This window comes from Tamandua tetradactyla, chromosome 7, assembly GCF_023851605.1.
Source record: "Tamandua tetradactyla isolate mTamTet1 chromosome 7, mTamTet1.pri, whole genome shotgun sequence".
NCBI classification, from domain to species: domain Eukaryota; kingdom Metazoa; phylum Chordata; class Mammalia; order Pilosa; family Myrmecophagidae; genus Tamandua; species Tamandua tetradactyla.
The window spans coordinates 123,555,526-123,576,836 of record NC_135333.1 but is presented as its reverse complement, the minus strand read 5'-3'; the positions used below and the strand labels follow the sequence as shown (position 1 = coordinate 123,576,836).

The following is a 21,311-nucleotide window of genomic DNA, read 5'->3' as shown; positions in this document are numbered from 1 at the left end:
GTTAATTTGGGGGGGGGTTACCTTTCAAAAAACAAAAATAGCCAAATATTTAAGCAATATGTACATTTATATATTTTTTGGTGGTAGTCTGTATTTTAAAAGAAACAGCTTCCTTACGATTTACCTCAAGTTCTGGTGGAAAAGCTTACAGGAATTAGCTAATAACAAAAACCAACAGAAGCACATTCAAAATACTGACTGACTTTGGTAGCAAATGGTAATTCTTTGAAGACTAATGAAGGTAGACAAGACCCATTATGGTAAGTGAGCTATTTCAAATACTCAACAGTTTACATAAAATTTCAAAAAATGTTTATTTTTAAGAGCTAAGCATCTGTATTCACTGATAGCAATGCAGTACTATGATGACTTGAAACAAAACAAATGCCCATAGGAAAAAAAAAGCTGTTTTTTTAAATTTATCTAAATTTACTTTCAGCCAATAATCCAGTAACATTCTCCTTCCAATACAATACTCCCTTTCTATGAGGCTGTTTTGGGGGGCCAGTTTAGTTAATGAGGGAGTTAAGAGAGAAAACGCTTGTATTTTGAACTAGGTTAAGCAGACAATAACTTTTTGCTTCCCTCTTAATATGTTAATAATTGTGTCTAAAAAAATATGCAATTCTTAAAAAGGTACCATTGCTGATTTCTTTATTACTGTAACCTTTGGAAACTAATCACATGAAACTACAAAATTAGCAAATGTTTTGAAATTTGTATATAAAACATAATTACCTCTAATTTCAAACTCTCATTTATTAGTGTACCACTCAATCTTAAAAAAAAAAAAAAGTGGCTCCAAAGGTAGTCTTATACCATTCTTGAAAAAAGGAAACTGTTCCTTTTTCAACTTTACACCCACCCCCACACCCCAATCTCAAAACACATCATTTAATCATCTTGGTCATGGACATTTCCAAGTGTGTCATTTTATATCTTGCTGCCATAACTTCTCCTTATCAGAAAATCCATGCTTTCCTTTGTTGAAAGAGTTTGGACCTGCTGATGTTGGTATCTCCCTTCCAATGTTCTTCATTCTCATCTTTGCTTCTGGAGGCATTTCTTCTGGCTCACTATCTTCATGTTCATTAAAAGCTGCTGCTACAGAAAGGGTTTTTGGAGAAAGAGTTGCAACAGTTTGTTTAGGCTTACTTCATCCAAATGTGATGGATATAGTTGATGCTTTCTTTGTCGTCTGACTACCTATGGCAAATCCAAATTTGGAGACCTTTGTAGGCTTTGTTGGGAGGTCTCCAGCTTCTTCTTCAGCTGATCATTTCTCAGCGCTGCGACAGGAACTTTCCCCTCCATTATTGGAAGAAACAGTCTTAGTTTTCACAGGTTTTTCTGCTTCTTCTTCAGGTCCTCCGACGGTTCCAGCTCGCTGCAGCTTCTTCAGCTTCTCCTCTCTCGCCTTCCCGTCCACCATTTCCCCTGCGCGGCCACGCCGGGTGCTACACGGAAGCTTATTACATTTTAATCAATAAAATACAAGATTATCTTTTACTAATGGAGAAACTAAGGCAGGTAAGAGATTGCACATAACAACATTAGGAATTTGCACATAGAAACATTAGCAGAGAAAAGATTAATGGGAAAAAAACTTTATGCAAAATTACTTTTCACTTGGACTAATTAACATCCCAGCTACAGTTTAAAGTGTAGAACTAATGAGCCTCTAAATCTTAAACATGCATTCTCCAAACACAAACATCACCTCCAATTTTGTACCACGGTTTATTTGCTTTTCTTATTTCAGGTCTCAAAATCATTAAAATCAACCTTTTCCCTAACTCACAAAATTCTGGCACAGGCAGCGACTGACCTAAAAATGCCCACTATGAGAGATACAGGGAAAGGTTTCTTTCACTTATGAAAACCCCTATTTCTAGCTGGTCAAGTCAGAGATTTGTCCTCTTCAAATCAGAAACAATAGAAGATCCTGACTCTGCCAAGCTTTAACCACCTGAGATGACAAGCCTGCCCTTCTTGGATATCTTATACTTCACACAATACTGTGGGCCTCCCAAGCCACTGGTTCCTGCTCCATTCTCATGCAAAGGCAGCAACCTAGCAGTGGAGGCAGAATCAGTCCAAAGGTGAAAGTACAGTCGGAGCTAGTTCTCAACTCAAAGAACAGGCTTCCACGGCAAGATTCCCTTCACGGTCCAATCAGCTCCTGTTAGTGGAAGAGTAGAGGACGGGTGTGAGGACCTCATTATTGATTATCATTTAAAGCTAATTCAAAGAAACAGGGGTGGGAAATAAAGTAAATAATTCCTGGGTAATGTTTAAATTTCCTAACACATGGTATCTTTCTCTTGAACAGTTGGAAAAATTTCATAGAAATGATAACTTTCCTATGAAACAAGGATAAGATTAGCCCTTGACATATGGAAAAATTAATGCTGGATTGATTTTATACTAACTATTAAAACCCAGAACTTTCTTATAGAAGTCATGGGCAAAGCCAAGCCAACTGGAGTCTGAATTAGAGGGAGTCCCATTAATATGAGAACAATGCAGATAGGCAGTGAATACAGAAAGGGGAAACAAAAGAAAAGAAAAGTCACTCTACCTGGTTTCAAGCCAAGTAAACCTTCAGCCCTAATCAAAGCAAAAGAACTACTTTCCACAGAACACTCAAGTATGGTTTTAATATTTATTTTCCCCCAGTTACCCTTGATGCTCATTTTAATAAAAAAAAAAAAATAATAGGAAACTAAGTGGTATTTTGTGATACCGCCAGAGGTGCCTCAACAGACAATTTCCAGTATTGTATCATAATACTTCCACATAAAATGCCTACCTTAGGGAGGGGATCATTTCTTGGGATAATTCATTTCACTAGTTAAACTTTGGGAAAGGGCTGCATGATGGAGAGGGAGCCTTGTAGCCAAAAAAACTTGGCCTCATTCCTTGTTCTGGTACTTAAGGAACTTAGTTGTCTTATTCAAGAAGTCCTTAATTTCTGAGTCTTAGTTTTTTCTCATCTTCAAAACGTGATTCATTATAACTACTTTGCAGGACTTTGGCAAGAGGGAAGAGATATGCTGTTTAAGTGGTTGGCATGCTGTAGGCACTCAATTATTATTTAGGGATAATGAATCCTACCAAATATAGATGCTGTGTTAGGCGCTGTAGAATACAAGGTGAATGTTCGCCGAGCTGCAAATGATAAAATTCCTGAATGTCTTAGACTTAGTTTTCAAACTTCTTTTTGTTCATCACCTCTCTTCTGCCCTGGGGAATGCAGAACAAGTAATTACAATAACCAAAATTTGGTGAGCACTTTGTTGATAAAATGCTTTCGTGAGCGCTGTCTTATTTTAATGGCTGCACTTTACAGCTAAGAAAAGGGGACTCAAAGTTAAGACCCCCAAGTTATACAGCCACGAAATAAATAGTAGAAATCATGCTAGAACCCGGGCATCCTGATGACCAGGACGACGATCCTTTCACCTCGCTAAAGGGCGCGGGGCTGTTTCTGGTCGAGGCACTTCCCCGCCGTGGGACTCCTCGTTCCACGCCGCGTCGGTGACTGGGCGTGCGTTTTGTCCCCACGCGCCAGTGCACGGCGGGACTGTGGACAGGTTCTGGCCTTCGAATGTTGAAGGTCCATAAATGCCTCCTGAACAGGGTTCACTCATTCCTCGCTGCCGAAGTACCTACCGCTCTCCTCTCCACCCAAGAATCCCATCGTTCCTAAACCCCGCCGCGCCCAGGTAGAGCCTCCCCAACTTCGCGCCGGCTCAGCCTCGGCTCTGTGGCGCTAAGCGTCTGGCACGCTCCGCCGACCGCAGGGGCCACAGATCCGCGGAACCTCAAGCTTTTAGCGGACGCCCACCGCCTCATTCTCATTGAGCAGTTCTCACCCTTTTCCCGCCCCCAAGATTTTTATTTCCTTATTGATTGGACTTTGGCATTGTCCATTCTAACTCCACAGGCACCGCCCTCTCCTCGCCACGCTCTTACCCTCTTGCCACCCCCCACCCCACCCCCGCTTTCTCCCCAATACCTTGCGCACCTCCCCTGCCCCCTGCTGGGTCTAGGAGGAATGGGTGCCACCTACCACAGGTCCAGCCCTAAAGGCACCGGTCCCTCCTCTTGCACCAACCCCACCCACCAGATACCTCCTCTCCATCTCAGCTTCCTACCACAGAGCTCCCCCCACCTTGTTTGGTCTCGGTCTTCTTCGCCCGCTAAGCATCGCCCAGACATCCTGGGCACTCAGGCGGAGCCAGCGGCGCGCTTGGGGGATGCGCTCCATGAGTGCTCTACAGAATGCCCTGAGCAGGGCCGGCAGTCACTGCCGGCGGGGAGGCTGTGGTCACCTGTGTCGGAACCCCCTCCTTGGCGGGGGCGTTCGGCACCACTTCAGTGAGGCCGTGGTGCAGGGCAGGGAGACGCCGCACACCCACCAGCCACAGCACAAGGATCAGTAAGGCTCGGGGTGGGGGGGGGTGCGGGGCAGGGGCCAGGCTCGCTCCCACTCCCACAGTCGTTCTCGCTAGGTCCTGAGTCCCCTTCTACCTGAGTGCACCTCTTCTCCCTTCTCCTCTCCGCTCCTCGCTCACTAGCCTGCGATGCCCTTTCCTTTAGATTTGGGGCTCTGGGTCTGCCACGCTCGAGCGGTAACGTGCTGCCCGCCCGGGAGGGCGTTTGGGGAGGTGGGTCCTCGGGATGGCGCCTGTCCAAGGTGCGTATTTAACGGGGTCCAAGGTGCGCTGATTGGCGCCGAACGTTGCTTGTGCACGGGTCTGAACGCAGGGCCGTATGCGCGCCAGGCCAACCTCACCCTCCCTCTCCTTCCCGGTCCTCGAGTGTATTTTAGGGGATGCCTGGGTATGGAACAGCCGTCTGCCTCGGGTCCAGTCGTACTTGACTCTGTTTCTGCGTGTTCTCGGCGGGTAATGTGTGATGCGCGTGTATTATTGGTGCGCAGGTACGTGCGTGTGTCGTATGTGTTGGGTGTGTGCATAAGGTTCAGTGATCTGTAGAATAAGGGTTGTTTTCCAGTTGGTTGTTCAATGAGGAGAATATTTGTAATGGGGAAAAGAAAATCATTAAGACGCAGATTCCTAAACCAGAGCCTGTCAGAACCGTTATTTGTACAGCGCAGGCTCCCTGATTTAAACGGTTCTCTCCCCTTGGGAATTTCTTCCTGAGACGCCAAACCTCTCTCCTGCACTGCTCCACAACACTTGGTGGCTGAGCCTCTTTTCTCTGAGACCGAGACGGAGCAGAACAGGAAATCTTATCTTCCTCAGAATGCCAATATGCCAACATAGACACTGTCCAAGGAGCCCCTGCCCTACTATAGCAGGAACAGGAAATGGACCCTCTGTCCTGTCACTGACTTCTACTTGATGACACTCAGAAAGACACACATCAAAATTAAAGTAGCCGGACAGACCCAAGTGCTACCTCACCCACACTGGAGGTCCTGTCCTGAGGTGTAGCAGACCAATAAGGTGTCATTTGTTATTAATAATTATGTGGTACTTTTCCATCAGCCTCTTCTCAAGGAGACATTTAAACTTAAAAAAAAAAACACAAAAAAACAGACCCCCTCTTTCCTGTTCTACTCTCCATCCCAAGTTCCTCCCAAAGAATAACCATGAGAGAGAGAAATAGTGGTGGATTAGAGCAAAGGTTTAACCCCCTTTCTCCCTTGGCCCCCACAGTGGGATGGGGAGCTAAGCGGGCCTTGGTCTCCCCACCTCACCTTCTTATTCAGTAGAGTCAGGTGGTAGAGTGGTTTTGGGGGAAACTGGTTCCATCTTCTGCCTATGCCTGCCTGTGCTGCAGGGAACCTTGGTGATGGCCTTGGTTGGTGCTCTCTGGGCAGAAGAGGTTGTGAGCATTGGAGGGGGATGGGCTCAGGGAGTGTGACACCATGGGTGGAGTGTGGGTAAAGGAGACGGTTTCTGTGTTGTGTTTAGAGGGGAAGGAGGGCAGCAAAGAGAAAATTTCCTGTTATTCAGGTTAATGTTGTTTTGTTTTTAATATTTAGCATTATAAGTTTTGGATTATAAAAGAAAACAAAACACAGAAGAGTATCAAGAAAATAGAGACCAATATTAGAGATAATCAGTTACTATTGTGATATATATCTGTATTATATATGAATATTTATAATTTAACAAGAATAGGATCTAGTATTTTGTTCACTTATCTTTTCCATTTATGAACAGCTTTTAATATCATTGAATGTGTGTGTTTGTGTGTGTGTGGCATTGTCATTTTTAATGGCCACTATTTTGGCATTTCACAAGATTCCTTTGTATGCGGTATCATAATTGATTTAATCAGTCATCGTTTGGTTATTACATACTCTTTTGTGTACTTGTTCAATTTTTTCTTAGGATAATTCCTAGGAAATTTTTCTCCACAGAAAAGGAATGTCATTGATGTCTTACCTTACCTGTTAGAGATATTTTATGCATATATCAGCAAAAACATATTTTCTCTTTTTTTATACAAATGGCATCATAGTGTACACATTGTTATGCACTTTGCTTTTTTTTTCCCCCCTTAACACTATATTGTAAATCAATCCATATTTGGGTCAAAATGTATGCAGTTTTTTAAGCTTGATGATACATTCAGTGGTATAGCATATCCTATCTTCTTTCAGCTCCCAGGCCCTCAGAATGTCCTTACGTACTTTCTTTCTTGACTTTTCCCTCAGAATGAGTATTAGGTAGCTTTTTCCCTGCCCTCCTCCATCACTACATGGCTCCTCTCCTCCCTGGATTTTCCCAGAAATGGGAAGACTCTCCCCTCTCCTGGGTGTTCCTCCTGATCCCCAAACACACAGAAACCTAGTCTATGCCAAGGTTCTTGAGGGTCTTTTTATTTTTGTAATGTATTGTTTCAATAGAGAACATATTCACATGGTTCAAAATTTAAAATATACAAAAAGATACATAAAATATCCCTCTCACCCCTTTTGCCCAGTACCTTCTTCTCTCCCTAGAGGTAATCAGTCTTATCAGTTTCTTATATATCCTTCCAGAAATATTTCGTTTCTGATTAAGCAAACACGTATTTTTTTTCCTTTTAAACATAAATATAGTAGTATACTATATGCACTGTTCCACAACTTGCTCCTTTTGGTTAATATTACATCTTTGAGATAATTCTATATCAATACTTAAAGTACTTCCTTATAATTTTTTACACTGCATACTATTCCATCATACCATAAATTTACCTAACTAGTTTCCTGCTGATGCACATTTAGGTTGGTTCCTATCTTTTGTTATTACTAACCATACAATGAATAACTGTGAATGTTACTTTGTAGGTATGAGTACTCCTGTAGGATAAATCCCCGAAAGTCAAATAAATTATAGGGTCAAAGGCTTTTGAAGGGTCTTAATCTCAACTACCTGTCATACTTGAAAATTATCTGATAAAATAATTCCTCAAAATCTGTTAACTCTTGAAAACCAAGAAGTCTTCAGTATCTGTAACTTTAGGTGCTGTGGCAAGCCAGTGAGGGAATGTTTTGAGACATAGGGACCTTTCTAGCAATGCAATTTAATAATACTTTATTGAAGACCCACTGCATGGCAGGGATCTTACCCAGTGCTAGGAAGACAATAGTGTATAAAACATTAAAACTTAACAGTGGAGTAAGGGAGACACCTGACATTAAGCTGATGCATTGTGTCATACCAGCATTTTAAGCAAAACTTGGAGGTTTGGCAAAGCCTTCACAGAATTAATGGCATTTGATCTGAACTTTGAAGGATGAGCAGGACTACCAGATGAAGCAGAACAAGGTCCTTCAACACAGAAGTTGCAGCATAGGCAAAGGCCAGGACAGCGTCTGGCCCATTTGGGAAACCTGGAATAACTAGAGGGTCAGGACATGGCAGGGGGTAGGAAAGGAAAGTTGGAGCAACATTATTTATTTATTATTTTACTTTATTTTATTTTAGGGGAAGTAAGCCTTTATTTCCTCGTTCACAAATAAAGATACTTCGAGTTTGCTTATTTATTTTTTTGAGCAATGTTTTAAAGAGCCCTGGACACTATTTCTAAAATTAAGAACTTATGCCGTAGGCATTGGGGAGCCACCACAGTTTTGGAGTAGAGAAGTGATATTTGCGTTTCAGAAAGATAACCAGCATGTTGTGGAAGATGGACTAGAAGTCAAAAGAGATAGAGGCAATTAGGGTAACAGATGATAGAGATCTTTTGAGAAAGAGACATGAGTTACTGAGCAGTTTTTCACAGAATGTCATCTTAACGTGAGCATCACCCATGTGAAGCAGATATTACAACTCTTTATTTTACAGATGAGCAAGCAGGTTCAGCAATATTAATTGACTTACCCAAGATCACACAGCTATTAAGAGTAACCCCCCCCCCCAAAAAAAAAGAATAAACTCTGGTTCTTTTCACTACATCCTCCTGGTGCAGGGATAAAGGAGAAGAGAGGGTGGATTTGAGAGACATTCCGGAGGTAGATTCATCTAATCTTGGTGACCAAATGAACATGGGCTGGAGGTGTGGGAGCTATCACAATGTTTCCACCTTTCCAGCTCGGCCCCCGGGTAGGTGGTAACACTTGTTAACCCATATGGGAAACACAAGAGAAGGAGAAGACCTCAGGTTTGGACATATTGAATTTGCGGTGCCTATGAGACATCTAGAAGTAGAGGTGTCTAGAAAGCAGCTGAAAGTTAGGAGAAAAGAAGACTAGAGTAAGATTTAAGACTTCTCAGGATAGATATGAAACTTCAATTTATAAATTATAGGGGTGGATCAGATGGTTTAGCGGATGAGAACTTGAAGCCCATGTCTCAAGAGGAGATGCCAAGATCAGTTCTCAGGTTCTGCCTTCTGTCCTATATCTGTCCCCAAACAGTAATTCTTCAGAAAGTGGCATGCTGTCTCGCTTGGGGGATCTGCTCTTCTACACTATTGCTGAAGGACAGGAACGAATCCCTATCCACAAGTTCACTACTGTAAGTTGTTCTCTACCTGTCAGAACCCTAATATCTTGGGATCTCTGGAAAATGGGAAAAGGAGGGTAGGACAAGTGCAGGGCAGCTGATGGGCTGCCTCAAGCCAATAGGGTGAGGATGGAGGACAGCAGATGATAGCAGAAGAGACACTCTCTAGGCTGATGAGACAATCCCATCCCTTCCCCAGATTGGGAAGGTTGAACTTTCCAACTCAACCCATCTTCTTGGTTTGGGGTTCGAGAAATCAGCTGCCTTTGTGAGAAAGGGCAGGAAATCCTTGTTAGCCTTCAATGCTAGTGCCTCCTTTCTTAGTCTCCACACCCAGTTATTCCACTTATCTGGAGCAGATGGGGTTGAGCTATTTTGGTATACATTGGGAAAGATTATTAGGAAAAGGTTACTGTCCTTTAGCTGAATTTACTGGGCCTCTTCTTTCCCCCAAAAGGCACTGAAAGCGACCGGATTGCAAACATCAGACCCGCGGCTAAGGGACTGCATGAGCCAGATGCGCCGTATGGTTCGAGAGTCCAGCAGTGGCGGTCTCTTGGACCGAGACCTCTTCCGAAAGTGAGGGCCTTTGGAAGAAGGGTACCACTCGCAAAACTGTTCTGTGGAAACACAGACCATAAGAATGGGGGGGGGGAGGGTCTTGGGAATTGGTATAGTCCAGGCCCTCATTTTATCACTTATTCATTGCACAAATAATATATGAATATGCATATAATCATCATAGTTCAAATAATATAGAAATACATTTTTCCTTCTCCGTTCCCTCCCAATCCTAGTCTGCTTTCCCAGAAATAACTATTATTAACAGATTAGTGGGTATCATCTAGATAATCTCCTATGTATTTATATATATATGAATATATGTAAATATGCATATACAAATATATGTAAATATGCATATATGATTTAGATTTTTTAAAAATTTTTTTAAAATTTTTATTTAAGATTTTGAATTTTTGAAAATATAAAGATGACATACTGTAAGTATCATTCTGGTACTTTTTCTAACATAATATCTTGGGATATCTTTCTATGCTATTACAATTCCTCATTTTAGAGGTGAGGAAACTAAGACCCAGTAAGATAAGATGGCTTTCTGAAGATCACACCACTGTTGGTCCCAAACCTGTTGACCACTCACAGCCTTCCTATTTCTAACTCCTGTGGCTCCGGAACGACTCATAGCTGCATCTTTCCATTCCGCTAACCTAATCATGTCTGGTATCCAGGTGTGTGAGCAGCAACATTGTACTCCTGACCCAAGCATTCCGAAAGAAGTTTGTCATTCCTGATTTTGAGGAGTTCACAGGCCACGTGGATCACATCTTTGAGGATGCCAAAGAACTCACAGAAGGCAAAGTGAGGGCCAAGGGACTAAGGGTGGAGCAAGGTCTCTGGGTCAGGCATCCCTTGCTCCACAAAGATTTCCTGAGATTGGGATTCCAATGAATGAGCGAGATGAGAAGCAGAATGTCTGAAGATGGGGACAAGGCTTTATGTGTTTCTGGGGCCCTATACATGTGATTTATAGAACAAGTGGGGAAATCTGAGGTTTTTATGGGGATAGTTGGCATAGGGATTCAATAGAGCCTTGAAAGAGACCTATAGGATATTTGGGCCTAAGAACCAAAAAGGGAAGCTGACCCCAGAATTCTTTTTTACATTCCATGGGCTTCACTGCCATCCTTATAGGATTGGGGCCACAGAAGTTCCTGTAGGATGTAAGGCTTGGGCATCTCTGGGAGTACTGGGCAAGAGCAGGTCCCTGTGCCTTACAAAAGCTAGAATTTTAACTTTTATCTAAAAAAATTTGCTGACCCTTAACCTTAGCTTTGTTCCCCTTCTCCATATCTGTATCTCCATTCTGAATCTGTTCTCTCTACCTACTCACACCGAGGTGGCAGCCTACATCCCTCAGCTGGCCAAGTCAAACCCAGAGCTGTGGGGCGTCTCTTTGTGCACTGTGGATGGTCAGCGGTGAGATTCTGGGTGAGAGGAAGGGGAGGCAGGGCACCGGTACAAACAAAGGGGCCGACCCCTTTCATGGCCCTGTCTGCCTCCAGGCATTCTGTGGGCCACACAAAGATCCCCTTCTGCCTGCAGTCCTGTGTGAAGCCCCTCACCTATGCCATCTCCATAAGCACCCTAGGCACTGACTACGTGCACAGGTTTGTAGGCAAGGAGCCCAGTGGCCTGCGCTACAACAAGCTCTCCCTCAACGAGGAAGGTGAGCACCACCAGGGCTCAGATCACACTCATGGCTGCTCCCTTCCTCCCCACTACACTCCATCCCAGCCTGCTCTTTGGGTTTCTCTACCCTTCCTGTTCAGCCCTGTCGTTCCTTTCTCCCAGCAAAGAAATACTCCTTTTCTAACCTGCAGAGTGAGCAGGCTGGAAAAGAAACTTTGCTCAGTGGCTGATAAGATTCGGGGTGGTTTGTATTTCCCCAGGAATCCCCCACAACCCCATGGTTAATGCTGGTGCCATTGTCGTGAGCTCCCTGATCAAGGTCAGTGCCATGCTAGCCTTCTGGAAGGTACTGTTCTTTAAATCCCCTTGTTCTTGTAGCCTTCATATCTGTCAGTTCTCCAGGGAGACAGCTGTGGGTCCTGATTCCTTTGAGGGGTCCCCAGGAGACAGGTGAAAGCACAGCATGTCATGCAGAGACATGTTAGTAAAAGGAACAGCATGCTTCCCCCCCTTATCCCTGCACTGTTCCCTGCCCCCTAGATGAGTGAAACCCAGAGCTTCCTGACCCTTAGAGAAATGAGCAGGTCCTGACCTCTGCCTAGGACCAAGGGCCAAATGCCAGAGACAGGGGGAGGACAGCATCATTGGGCGCTGATTGGTTACTTTTCTGAGTGAAGGATACACATAAGGAAGGGTGAATGGCCATGTCAGGCAGCTATTCACGTCACCTGCAACTGTGATTTGGCCTTGAGCAAGGGTGTCAGGTTGGCCTATCCAATGTAGGTCTCCCAGGGCTTGAGCAAGAACCTGGAGCAGCAACACTCTGGAGCCAATCACAGCTCCTCCTGGGGGAGGTGGTGTCAGGACCCCTCCCCCTAGGGACTCAGGTGTCAGAGCCATTGTTGTGTTTACTGTGCAGTTGCCACGTGCAAGAAGCAATGAGCCTGGGGGAGGAGACCAGGCAGAGTCTCTCCGCCTTGCTCTATGATGGTTCTAGCCTTGTACCTGGGATCTGTCTCATTCTATCGCCATCAAAGCAGGTCCTATTGGACTTGACTTTCAGCTAAAATCTTCAACTTTATTTCAATTAGCAATATAATTGAATATTATAATATAATTAACAGATACCCTCATCTCATTCCTGTTACTCACTCCAGTCATGTAGATGGGTATGGGAGTCAGGGATGGCCTCTAGCGTGGGGTATAAGAAATAGAGTTTGGGATCAGGAATGGGGTGAGGCTCAGGGATAGGAGTAGGGCTTAGAGAGGGAATAGAAGTCAGGAAAATGAAAGTGGGGATCAGCACTAAGGGTTGGAATTGAGATTGGAAGTGAGAGTGAAGTTCAGTTATGGGTGAGGCTTATAGATGGGGTGAGGGTACCTGCACACTCATAACTTGATAAAATCTGAATGGTTTGGTTTTTTAGATTACCGAATACATATAAAGGCTCAGTTGTTTAAAAAAAAAGTCTTTGTAAAATCTGACACATTCCTAGTAGAAAGATCAGTCTAATACTTGAATTCCATGAGGCCCTTCTGACTCTCCCCTCTGGTCATCCTCCTTGGCTTTAAGTGCTGACATTTCTCTCTGTGTGTGTCTCTCTCTCTGCAGATGGACTGTAATAAAGCAGAGAAATTTGATTTTGTAAGTTCCCTTGCTTTCTTCAGTCCCTGGCTGTTTTTCTTCCTGATAGACTGTCTTCTCCAGTTGCCCAGTATCTGGCTCTAACCCCATTATCCATTGTACCAGTGCACATTGGAAGTCTTATGTCCAAAGGTGTGGCAATCAGCTGGCCTCATAGGGGAAAGCCTCCTGAAGTCCCTGCCCTCTCAGGGAAAAATGGGATAAGGACTGAGGGGTTCAGAAGACTAGCCTGGCTTGTTTATGTAGCAGGGGTCCTCAGTCATGTGGTATCTCCCATGCCTCTTCTTTTCTAGGTGTTGCAATATCTAAACAAAATGGCTGGGAATGAATTCATGGGTTTCAGCAACGCCACGTAAGCCCTGTTCAGAGGATTGGCTCAGTGTATTGTGGAAGTAGTGGGGGGTAGTGGGAGATAAGAGAGAGAGAAACTTGAGGAAGAAATCCTGGGGGAACTTTGGCCTCCTGGTTTCCCCTGAGCCCTTTCATTGACATTTGTTTACTTTGTGAAATAATTTGTTCCATTTCTATTTAGTAGGTAATGAGAGAGGCCATGTGATGGCTTGTACCTAGGCTCTTTCTACTAAGACCCTCAAAGCCAAAAACCTCACCAGATTTCTCACACTAGATGAAGATTTGGGTTTTTGTTGTTGTTTTTACACTTTACAATAAAACTATATGCCCAGTGTTGGCTCGTGTTCAGATATTTCCTCCAATAATATTGTAAGAATTTATAAAGGGGCTGGTTTAGTTTGACATGCATCATGTAGTTCTGTGTCTCTCCAAGGAAGGTATTTTTACCCCTTCCTTTCACATACATCTCTCAAACCTAAGTACTAAATTGAGTGTTTGCTTCAGATTCCAGTCAGAGAAGGAAACAGGTGATCGGAATTATGCCATTGGCTATTATCTCAAGGAAAAGAAGGTAACTAGGAAAGGCTGGGAACAAGGTTTGGGGGACTTGGCTGAGATCCTGGCAGTGTGAAAGGGGCTGCTAATGGCCTGAAGAGAAATATTCTCCCCTCTTCTCCCTCCCAGTGCTTTCCTAAGGGGGTGGATATGATGGCTGCCCTGGATCTCTACTTCCAGGTAAGCAAACACTGCCATTCAGCTCTTGGCTAAGAGAACAGGACAGCGTCCCCTCCTGGTTCTGACCTACAAGAGGGGTGCTTCTCTCCAGTGGTTCTGGTATCCTTCAGAAACATGAGGGGACCTTGTTAAAAGATCAAGAACATTGCTCTACACCCAAAAGTGTGGTGGTCAGGTCACAGCACACCCTCACCTCTTCCCTTGTCCTTATAGCTGTGCTCCGTGGAGGTCACCTGTGAATCAGGCAGCGTCATGGCAGCCACCCTTGCTAATGGCGGGATCTGCCCCATCACAGGCGAGAGTGTGCTGAGCGCAGAGGCAGTGCGCAACACCCTCAGCCTCATGCATTCCTGCGGCATGTATGACTTCTCTGGCCAGTTTGCCTTCCATGTGAGTGTTTTGGCCCTGCCATCCATTTTCCATGAGTCAGTGCCAGGAGGACAGAACAAGGAACCTTTGCAGGTGGAGGGGTGGAAACTTGTGCCTGCCTCTTTTTCACTTCGACAGGTGATTAAGCGGAGAATCCTTAGGAGAGTTTGTCAGACACACCAAGTTCCTCAACATATATGAATACATAAAGTTCCAGCTTCTAAACCGCTCTTCTATCCTTAACATGGCTGACTGTTCTCTTGTTCAGGTCTCTGCTAGGTGTCACTTCCTCAGGAAAGTTTTTCTGATGTACCCTATGTAAAGTGGGCTCCTCTATCCTTTTTCTGTATTATAGCACCCAAATTCTTTTCTTCTCAGTGGTTATCATTAGTTTGTAATTATTTTTATTTGTTTTCCTGTTTATTATCTATTTTCCATCTCTAGAATGTAAGTTAGAAGAGGGACTTTGCCCTAGTTCTAGCACAGCATCTAGCACAGAGTAGATATGCAATAAATATTTCCTAACTGAATCAATAAATTTAAAGGAGGGGAGGAAGGGTAGGAGTAGGAGTAAGAAAAGCAGCTAATGAACCAGCCAAAAGGTTGAGGTGGGTTGTAGCCTTACCCATGCAGTCACTTGGGACACCCTAACTTGTCTGTCCAGGTTTTGGGCACCCCCAGCGGATCCTCAATTTTGTCTCCAAGGTGGGCCTACCAGCCAAGTCAGCTGTGTCAGGAGCTATTCTCCTGGTGGTACCTAATGTCATGGGAATGATGTGCCTGTCACCTCTAGTGGACAAGCTGGGGAATAGTCATAGAGGCATCAGCTTCTGTCAGGTGAGTTGCTTTGCATATAGTAGGTATTAATATTTTTAAATAAATAAAGCAAGCAATTCTGAACTTCTATTAGATACAAGGAGTAAATAAACAGTATCTTTGGCTTACAATTCTAGAAATTGGTGTCTCTCTTCAATTTCCACAACTATGACAACCTCCGGCACTGTGCTCGGAAGTTAGACCCACGGCGTGAAGGGGGAGAAGTTCGAGTAAGGAAAACCTTTATAAGAGTACTTCAGAATAGAACATTCCATAACCCTTCAACAGTATACTTGGCTAAGCATCCATGGAGGGTCACAGGGCAGAGATGGGCATGGGAGGGTTCAAAACCACAATGAATCTCAAGTGAGTATGATTTATATTCCAGAACAAGACTGTGGTGAACCTGCTATTTGCTGCCTATAGTGGAGATGTCTCAGCTCTTCGAAGGTACCTTCCACTTTGACAAAATAAAGACCATAAGATACTCCTAGTTCAAGATCTCATTAGGAGGCAACATAGCAAAATAGTTGCTTTGAAGTCAGATAGAATGGACATAGATTACATTTAGGTGAGATTTTTAAAAAATTACAGTGCTACCATGTAGTAAGAACTTAATAGTAGTCACTGTTATTTACCTGGGTGTTAAAAGCAGAGTCTTAAGAGAGTAGGGATCCTGCGTCAAAATTATTGCCAACCTCAAGAGATACAACTGGGCACTTACTATGGGTAGGCAGTATATGTTTCTATTGAGGAGAGTTGCACTCCCATCTCTCTGATGTGGGAGTAACAGTCTCATCTAGGTATAGAATTTGTATAATGCAGGGCCTACCATTCTTGACATAAAGCTGTACTTACTCTTTCTGGAACCCATCCAGAATGATCCCATTTCAGAAAAGACATTTAGTGATTTGAGGCTGATCTGGATAACTCCAGTTGCTTTCCACTACCCTCAGGTTTGCCCTGTCAGCCATGGACATGGAGCAGAAAGACTATGACTCCCGAACAGCCCTGCATGTTGCTGCAGCTGAAGGTATCTAAAGAGTTAAATAAGAGGGGAAGCAGATCGTCTATTAAGACCCTTTCATATTCCATATACCCTAAGCTGGCTCAGCCTTTCTTCTCTACCAAGGGTACCCCCACTGTATGTGCCTTTGGGATTCCAAGAGCAGCAACTAGTTTTATCCAGGTGCTCTTCAGTTTGTAGCCAGACTATTGTTGGGTGCTGCAGGAAGTAAGATGGAGAGGCCTTTTCCCTTCCCCTTTTGGTACAGAGCCCAGCTGCCAATGGACTTGCACCAGTGTTAACACCAAACGGTGTCAGGACCTGTACCCTCTCATTTTCCCTCTCTTCATGTTTCTAGGACACACTGAAGTTGTGAAATTCCTGATTGAGGCTTGCAAAGTGAATCCTTTTGTCAAGGACAGGTGAGTAGATTAAACTAAAAGGGAAGGGAGGAGCATCTCCAACACTGCCCTCTGGCCACCACGCACCATGTATATAGCCACGGCACTCTTGATGTTTTCTTTGCCTGATCATGGTCTCTGTTCCTCTCAGGTGGGGTAACATTCCCCTGGATGATGCTGTGCAGTTCAACCATCTGGAGGTAGTCAAACTGCTTCAAGATTACCAGGACTCCTACACATTCTCTGAGACTCAGGCTGAGGCAGCAGCTGAGGCCCTGTCCAAAGAAAACTTAGAGAGCATGGTGTGAGCACAAGACATGGCCACAGTCCCTGCTCAAGAAAAAGTACAAGTTGGCTGCACTTAACCTATAACCACCAAAAATGCTATGGAGAGCAACACTGTTTCAGTGAGAACCAAAGAAGTAATTTGGTGACTTAGGCCAGTGTTTTCTGTAAGAGTCAGAATATCCAATACCCTTGGCAGATAGAGCCCAGAGAAGGGCCTCAGTGGACACCCTGAGATGGACACATAGCTATTCATGGAGACTATGGGCTTCTTCAAAGTAAAGCCTAATGACCTGGCGCATTCAAAACCATCCAAGGACCTCCCCCAGGTCTCCTCTTCTTCTCCCTGAAGAAACCATATGAGACAGATATGCTGGTGAAGAGGCTTCAGCCACCACACACACGTATATATTTAGAGGGAGAGGAGGCACTATGTACCTGGCTTTAGTAGTCTGGAGAGCTGGTCCTCCTTTGCCAGAACATGCTACTGCTTCTGCTAACAGTAATTTTATAGACAAAGAAAGTATTTTGTGCTCAAATGAACTTTAATTACACAAATCATTATTTTTGCTAAACCCAGCCCTTCTATTTCTCCCTTAGGGGTATCTAGCTGTAACACCATCATAGAAGGTAGAATAAGATGGAACCACAGGACCAGACAGGACCCAAATAATACATATTTCACATACTTACTCACCCCACCAGGTTTTCCTTAAACCCAAATTCTGCCCTAGGTTAAGTGTATTCTTCTGCCTAAAGAGATGAGAGTTTGGGTCTAAGCAAGAGACCAAAAATGGATTGTACACAACTGCAGGCTTCCCTCCTCCCTCAAGACGTTCCAACTATGGCAGAAATGAAGATGGAACTTCTCAAGAATAAACGGTCTCTATCACTAAACCCCGAGATATCCCCCAAGTGTCTCTTGTCCTTTGGTCATGATTGTAACTGGCACAATAATTATAATGGACCGGCTGGGTGTCAGAGGTGTGCAGATTAAGATTAATGGACTCAGGGTGATGATAGCTGCAGCTGTGAGGGGGTGAAGGGCTGTGGCAATGAGGTATTGGGGTAGGAGGGCTCTGTTCTCACTGTAAAACACTGAGTCAATAAAGCACTTAACTGAGGGAGTCAGAACCCTGACTCTCTGTTTTGTAGAGAAAGGCCTAAATCGCTATAATACTTCTCTGAGCCAGAGGTAGAAAGGATTTACTTTGGAGATACAGTAGATCTCCAAATAAAATAAACAGAAGTTATATACGGGCAAAGGGAGGGAAAGGCATCACAGTGATCAACAAATTTGTAAGAGAAGACCCCAGAACTGAATAGTATGAGCAAGGCCTGGGTACAAAGAGGCAGAGGAACTGAAGGAAGCAAGCCAAAAAAAGTACACCCATAGTAGCCTAGGGACTTGAAAGAATGTGGGGTGGGGCATGGCAGTATGCCTGAACGCCTTGCTTTCACAGACTAGAGAAAAAAAATACGATATTGCACAGAGGAATCTGACATTGAATTGTGGGAGCTAGAGGTTGCTTGAGGCAAGGTGAAAAGACACTTTTAAAGGCAAGAGGGTGACCGAGAGCATGATTAGGGGCTCCAGTGATGGTCATACTAGAGGCCCTCAGGCACCTCAAGCCCTGAGTGAGTCAGCAGCTCTCCATCCCAAAGGGCAAAGGCAGGTACCACAGGACCTCGGAAATCTGTCTGTAGCGTATGGACCACAGCCACCTGGTTCACATCCACCAAACTCAGCTTCTGGGCCTCATATTCCAACAGCAGTCCCACCTTCTCTGGCTGCCCGATGCCCTCAATTGGGACTTTCTCGTTGGCCAATATGGTGTGCCACTTGCGCTGGGCAAAACTGAACACCCAGGAATGGTCATCAACACCGATACAGCTATCCCGGGAGATGTCCACATCTGCCACTCCTATTCGGAACTGCTGGGAGCGCTTCACTGTCACCTCCCAATAGTGCTTGCCATTGGTAACCGCTGTGTCTGCCAGCACCACTGCCCACTCCCTGAAACGCTCCATACTCAGAGCCAACTTGGTGGGTTCCAATCCCACCATGCCATATTTGACGCCTGTGTCACCTCTGAAGAGTGCCAAGCTGCTGTGGGCAGTTTTTTCTTCCAGTTTGAAACTGATACCTACGGGCAGAACAAAAACTGAATGTTGACAAGGGCCCAAACTCAAGGGCTGGCGACGTACTCCGACCCGACGCAGCCGGCCGCGAGATCACGAGAAAGTAAAGATGGGACAAACCGTCAAGCGGGTTAAAAGTTTTAGTAAAGGCAGTCTCCCAGGCCCCAAAAGCTCAGGTTAAAGAAGCCCGGGGATTTAAAGGTACCACATGTCCCAGGTATGGAAGCTCGAGACCAATGTGACGGGGAAGGGGTTATGGATCGAGAATTAGAATAGAGGGGTCGGGCGTTGTTCGGGAACAACAGAAGGAAACCATTCTAGAGGCAAAGAAGGGTAAAAGGAGATAAACCTACCTCTTCGGGCTTCCGCGGCGGAAATCCCCAATCGTTTGGCTCCCCAGTGGCACACGCGCCACGAACGGGCAAAGGACAGCGCCATTTCAAGCCACGTAGGAATACGGCACGCCACCCCAGGCAATAACCCCGCCATCTGCCGGGCGAGCTCCGCTCTCACGTGGTCGGCTAGAGGCGGTGGCGCAGTGTGATGACGTCAGAACAGCAGTTTCTCCCACCTCCCGACTTCTTCATAGGGAGCTGCTCTTTTAACGACTTCTGTCCTCTCCTTATTTTGTTTTTTTTGTTTTTGCCAAGAGTGTGGCTGGAGTATGCTCGTCTTTGCATAAGAGGGCTTCTGGAAAGTTATGGTAAGATGCTTAGAAGTGTAGATTTTAGAATTAAAGAACAATTGGATTCAACCCGGCTCCACTATGTGACTTCGGCAAATCACTAAAGTCCTCTGAGCCTTAGTTTTCTCATGAGTAAAATAGAAATAATATCCAGTCCCTGGACCTTAGTAAAAATTAAATAATAGAATAGTCTAGAATACAGTTTGACAACCACTGGGTAAGTGGCAGTTGTTTGTAATAAAATGTTAAATCCATAAGTACTGTAAATGCTGATTTTGTGTTTTCAAGGTTGGAAATGGAGAGTTTAACTCAATACCCGGTTTTCCCAGATTGACCAAAAATATCAACATTTTTGTTAAAAGTGTAACAGGTGTGGAATAGGTGAATAAGGAGGACTTCTACATCTAACATTTTGATCTGCATGAGACCTTATATCCCTGCTTTTTCAATCTGTTCACTGCCCAAGGCTCACCTGGCCATCCCAGTATCAATATCCCACCATCCTTCTCCCACTCCCCTCCCCAAAAAGCAATTTCATGTCTTTAAGAGCCTAAAGATTAAGCATAAATTCTAACTTCCTCCCAGAGTTTTAACCACCATTCCAGTTCAGATCCCAGTCATCTCTGGCCTTAGCTGGGGTCTCCCAGCTTCCATCTGTCTGTTTCTAACCCAATGTCCATGCTACAGAGGGACATTTCTAAGTTTCATGTCTAGTCATACCACTTCCCTGCTTAAACCCTTTAATGTGCCTGCATTTCTTCTAGGATGAAGACCCAATACCCTTGCACGGCCATAGACTTTAAATGATATGGCAGCTACTTATATTCTTTCTTTCTCACAAAACATATTCCCTGCTTTCAAGGGCCTACAATCTAGCTGGGGAGATGGATGCGAATATGGGCAGTTATAATACAATATGTTACATGCTATGATTGGCGTGATTGTAAGATGTTTAGGAACCAAAGGAGGAGCCTCTGATACAGTATATGGAAGAATATTGGGGAGAGATTTCCCAGGAGCCAGACCTATGGCTCAAAAGCAGAAATGGTTAAGCCAGGAGTAAATTGCATATACTGAGGCCCTACTGGTGAGAGAAAACAAGACCTCATCTGCCTCCCAAACCTTGCACCCTGACTTTTAGTTACCTACAAGACTATGCTCTTTCTTAACTCTACTTGAAAAATAGTATTCCAGTATACTCCTCTTCTCTGCCCATCCTGCTCAAGATGTCAGTCAATGTCTTCTCACCATATATATATTCTCTGAGTCATCTCATTTACTTTGGTGGTGTCCATGATCACCTATTGGAGAAAGACTCAAAACTCTACTCCATATTTCTCTCCTGGCTTCTACATCTATGTACCCAGTAGCCTTTGAATGTTTCTAACTGGATGGCCTCCAGTCACCTCAAGCTCAGCATGTCCAAAGGTAACCTGTATCTTCCTACATAAACTTCCTCCGCCTCCTAGATTCCCTGACTTAGTTAATCACAGTCCTATATACAACCAAGGCCACAAACTGGGAGTCCTGGACTTCTTCATTGTTTTTTAATCTCTATCACATTGTTTCTCCCCTGGACTTCTTCATCAGCCTTCTAACTAGCTCGCATTCTCCCCAGTGCTGTGCAGGCAACATTTAAAAGGCAGCACATATGACTACATATCTCACCCATTATATAATGAAAATTTAA

General features: G+C 44.3%; 3 protein-coding genes and 1 pseudogene across 6 annotated transcripts in view; 2 read left to right on the top strand and 2 right to left on the bottom strand.

The window, feature by feature from the left end:
• Nucleotides 1-894: 894 nt before the first annotated feature.
• LOC143690122 (PEST proteolytic signal-containing nuclear protein pseudogene) lies at nt 895-3,795 on the bottom strand (annotated as a pseudogene). The gene is made up of 3 exons (XR_013178997.1): nt 3,676-3,795; nt 3,118-3,246; nt 895-2,182 (listed from the first exon to the last, which is right to left on the bottom strand). The product of XR_013178997.1 is annotated as a PEST proteolytic signal-containing nuclear protein pseudogene (transcript).
• A 351-nt stretch (nt 3,796-4,146) lies between these two features.
• On the top strand, nt 4,147-17,691 carry GLS2 (glutaminase 2). Of its 3 annotated transcripts, none has more exons than XM_077111058.1 (18): nt 4,147-4,444; nt 8,888-8,987; nt 9,433-9,554; nt 10,226-10,355; nt 10,894-10,973; nt 11,060-11,223; nt 11,447-11,505; nt 12,799-12,831; nt 13,125-13,183; nt 13,687-13,753; nt 13,867-13,917; nt 14,131-14,307; nt 14,992-15,123; nt 15,240-15,332; nt 15,491-15,552; nt 16,059-16,135; nt 16,467-16,530; nt 16,661-17,691. In XM_077111058.1, the coding sequence occupies exons 1-18, from the start codon at nt 4,263-4,265 to the stop codon at nt 16,815-16,817; spliced, it is 1,809 nt and encodes a 602-aa protein (XP_076967173.1). In that variant the 5' UTR covers nt 4,147-4,262; the 3' UTR covers nt 16,818-17,691. The 3 variants fall into 3 exon arrangements, 2 of the variants coding, with proteins under 2 accessions (XP_076967173.1, XP_076967172.1); XM_077111057.1 differs by lacking the exon at nt 4,147-4,444 and adding an exon at nt 4,575-4,948; XR_013155725.1 differs by lacking the exons at nt 4,147-4,444; nt 15,491-15,552; nt 16,059-16,135; nt 16,467-16,530; nt 16,661-17,691 and adding an exon at nt 4,551-4,948 and having other exon boundaries at nt 14,951-15,123.
• Nucleotides 9,995-19,475, bottom strand: SPRYD4 (SPRY domain containing 4). Its single transcript, XM_077111060.1, has 2 exons — nt 19,290-19,475; nt 9,995-18,941 (listed from the first exon to the last, which is right to left on the bottom strand). Exons 1-2 carry the CDS (start codon nt 19,423-19,425, stop codon nt 18,403-18,405), a joined length of 675 nt encoding a protein of 224 aa, XP_076967175.1. The 5' UTR covers nt 19,426-19,475; the 3' UTR covers nt 9,995-18,402.
• The window catches only part of MIP (major intrinsic protein of lens fiber), a 35,069-nt gene continuing 33,158 nt past the window's right edge, over nt 19,401-21,311 (top strand). The window contains exon 1 of the transcript XR_013155727.1: nt 19,401-19,639. The gene's annotated coding sequence lies outside the window, so the exon portion shown is untranslated. The remainder of the gene's footprint in view (nt 19,640-21,311) is intronic.

What these genes read in the sequence shown, in the direction of transcription:
- GLS2 (XM_077111057.1), top strand. Translation starts at nt 4,590, where the DNA reads ATGCCCTTTCCTTTAGATTTGGGGCTCTGGGTCTGCCACGCTCGAGCG. An exon ending in AAGCAGAGAAATTTGATTTT is followed by an intron (nt 12,832 to 13,124) that starts GTAAGTTCCCTT and finishes CTTCTTTTCTAG; the next exon opens with GTGTTGCAATATCTAAACAA. An exon ending in ATGGGTTTCAGCAACGCCAC is followed by an intron (nt 13,184 to 13,686) that starts GTAAGCCCTGTT and finishes TGTTTGCTTCAG; the next exon opens with ATTCCAGTCAGAGAAGGAAA.
- SPRYD4 (XM_077111060.1), bottom strand. Translation starts at nt 19,425, where the DNA reads ATGGCGGGGTTATTGCCTGGGGTGGCGTGCCGTATTCCTACGTGGCTT. An exon ending in CGCCGCGGAAGCCCGAAGAG is followed by an intron (nt 18,942 to 19,289) that starts GTAGGTTTATCT and finishes TTCTGCCCGTAG; the next exon opens with GTATCAGTTTCAAACTGGAA.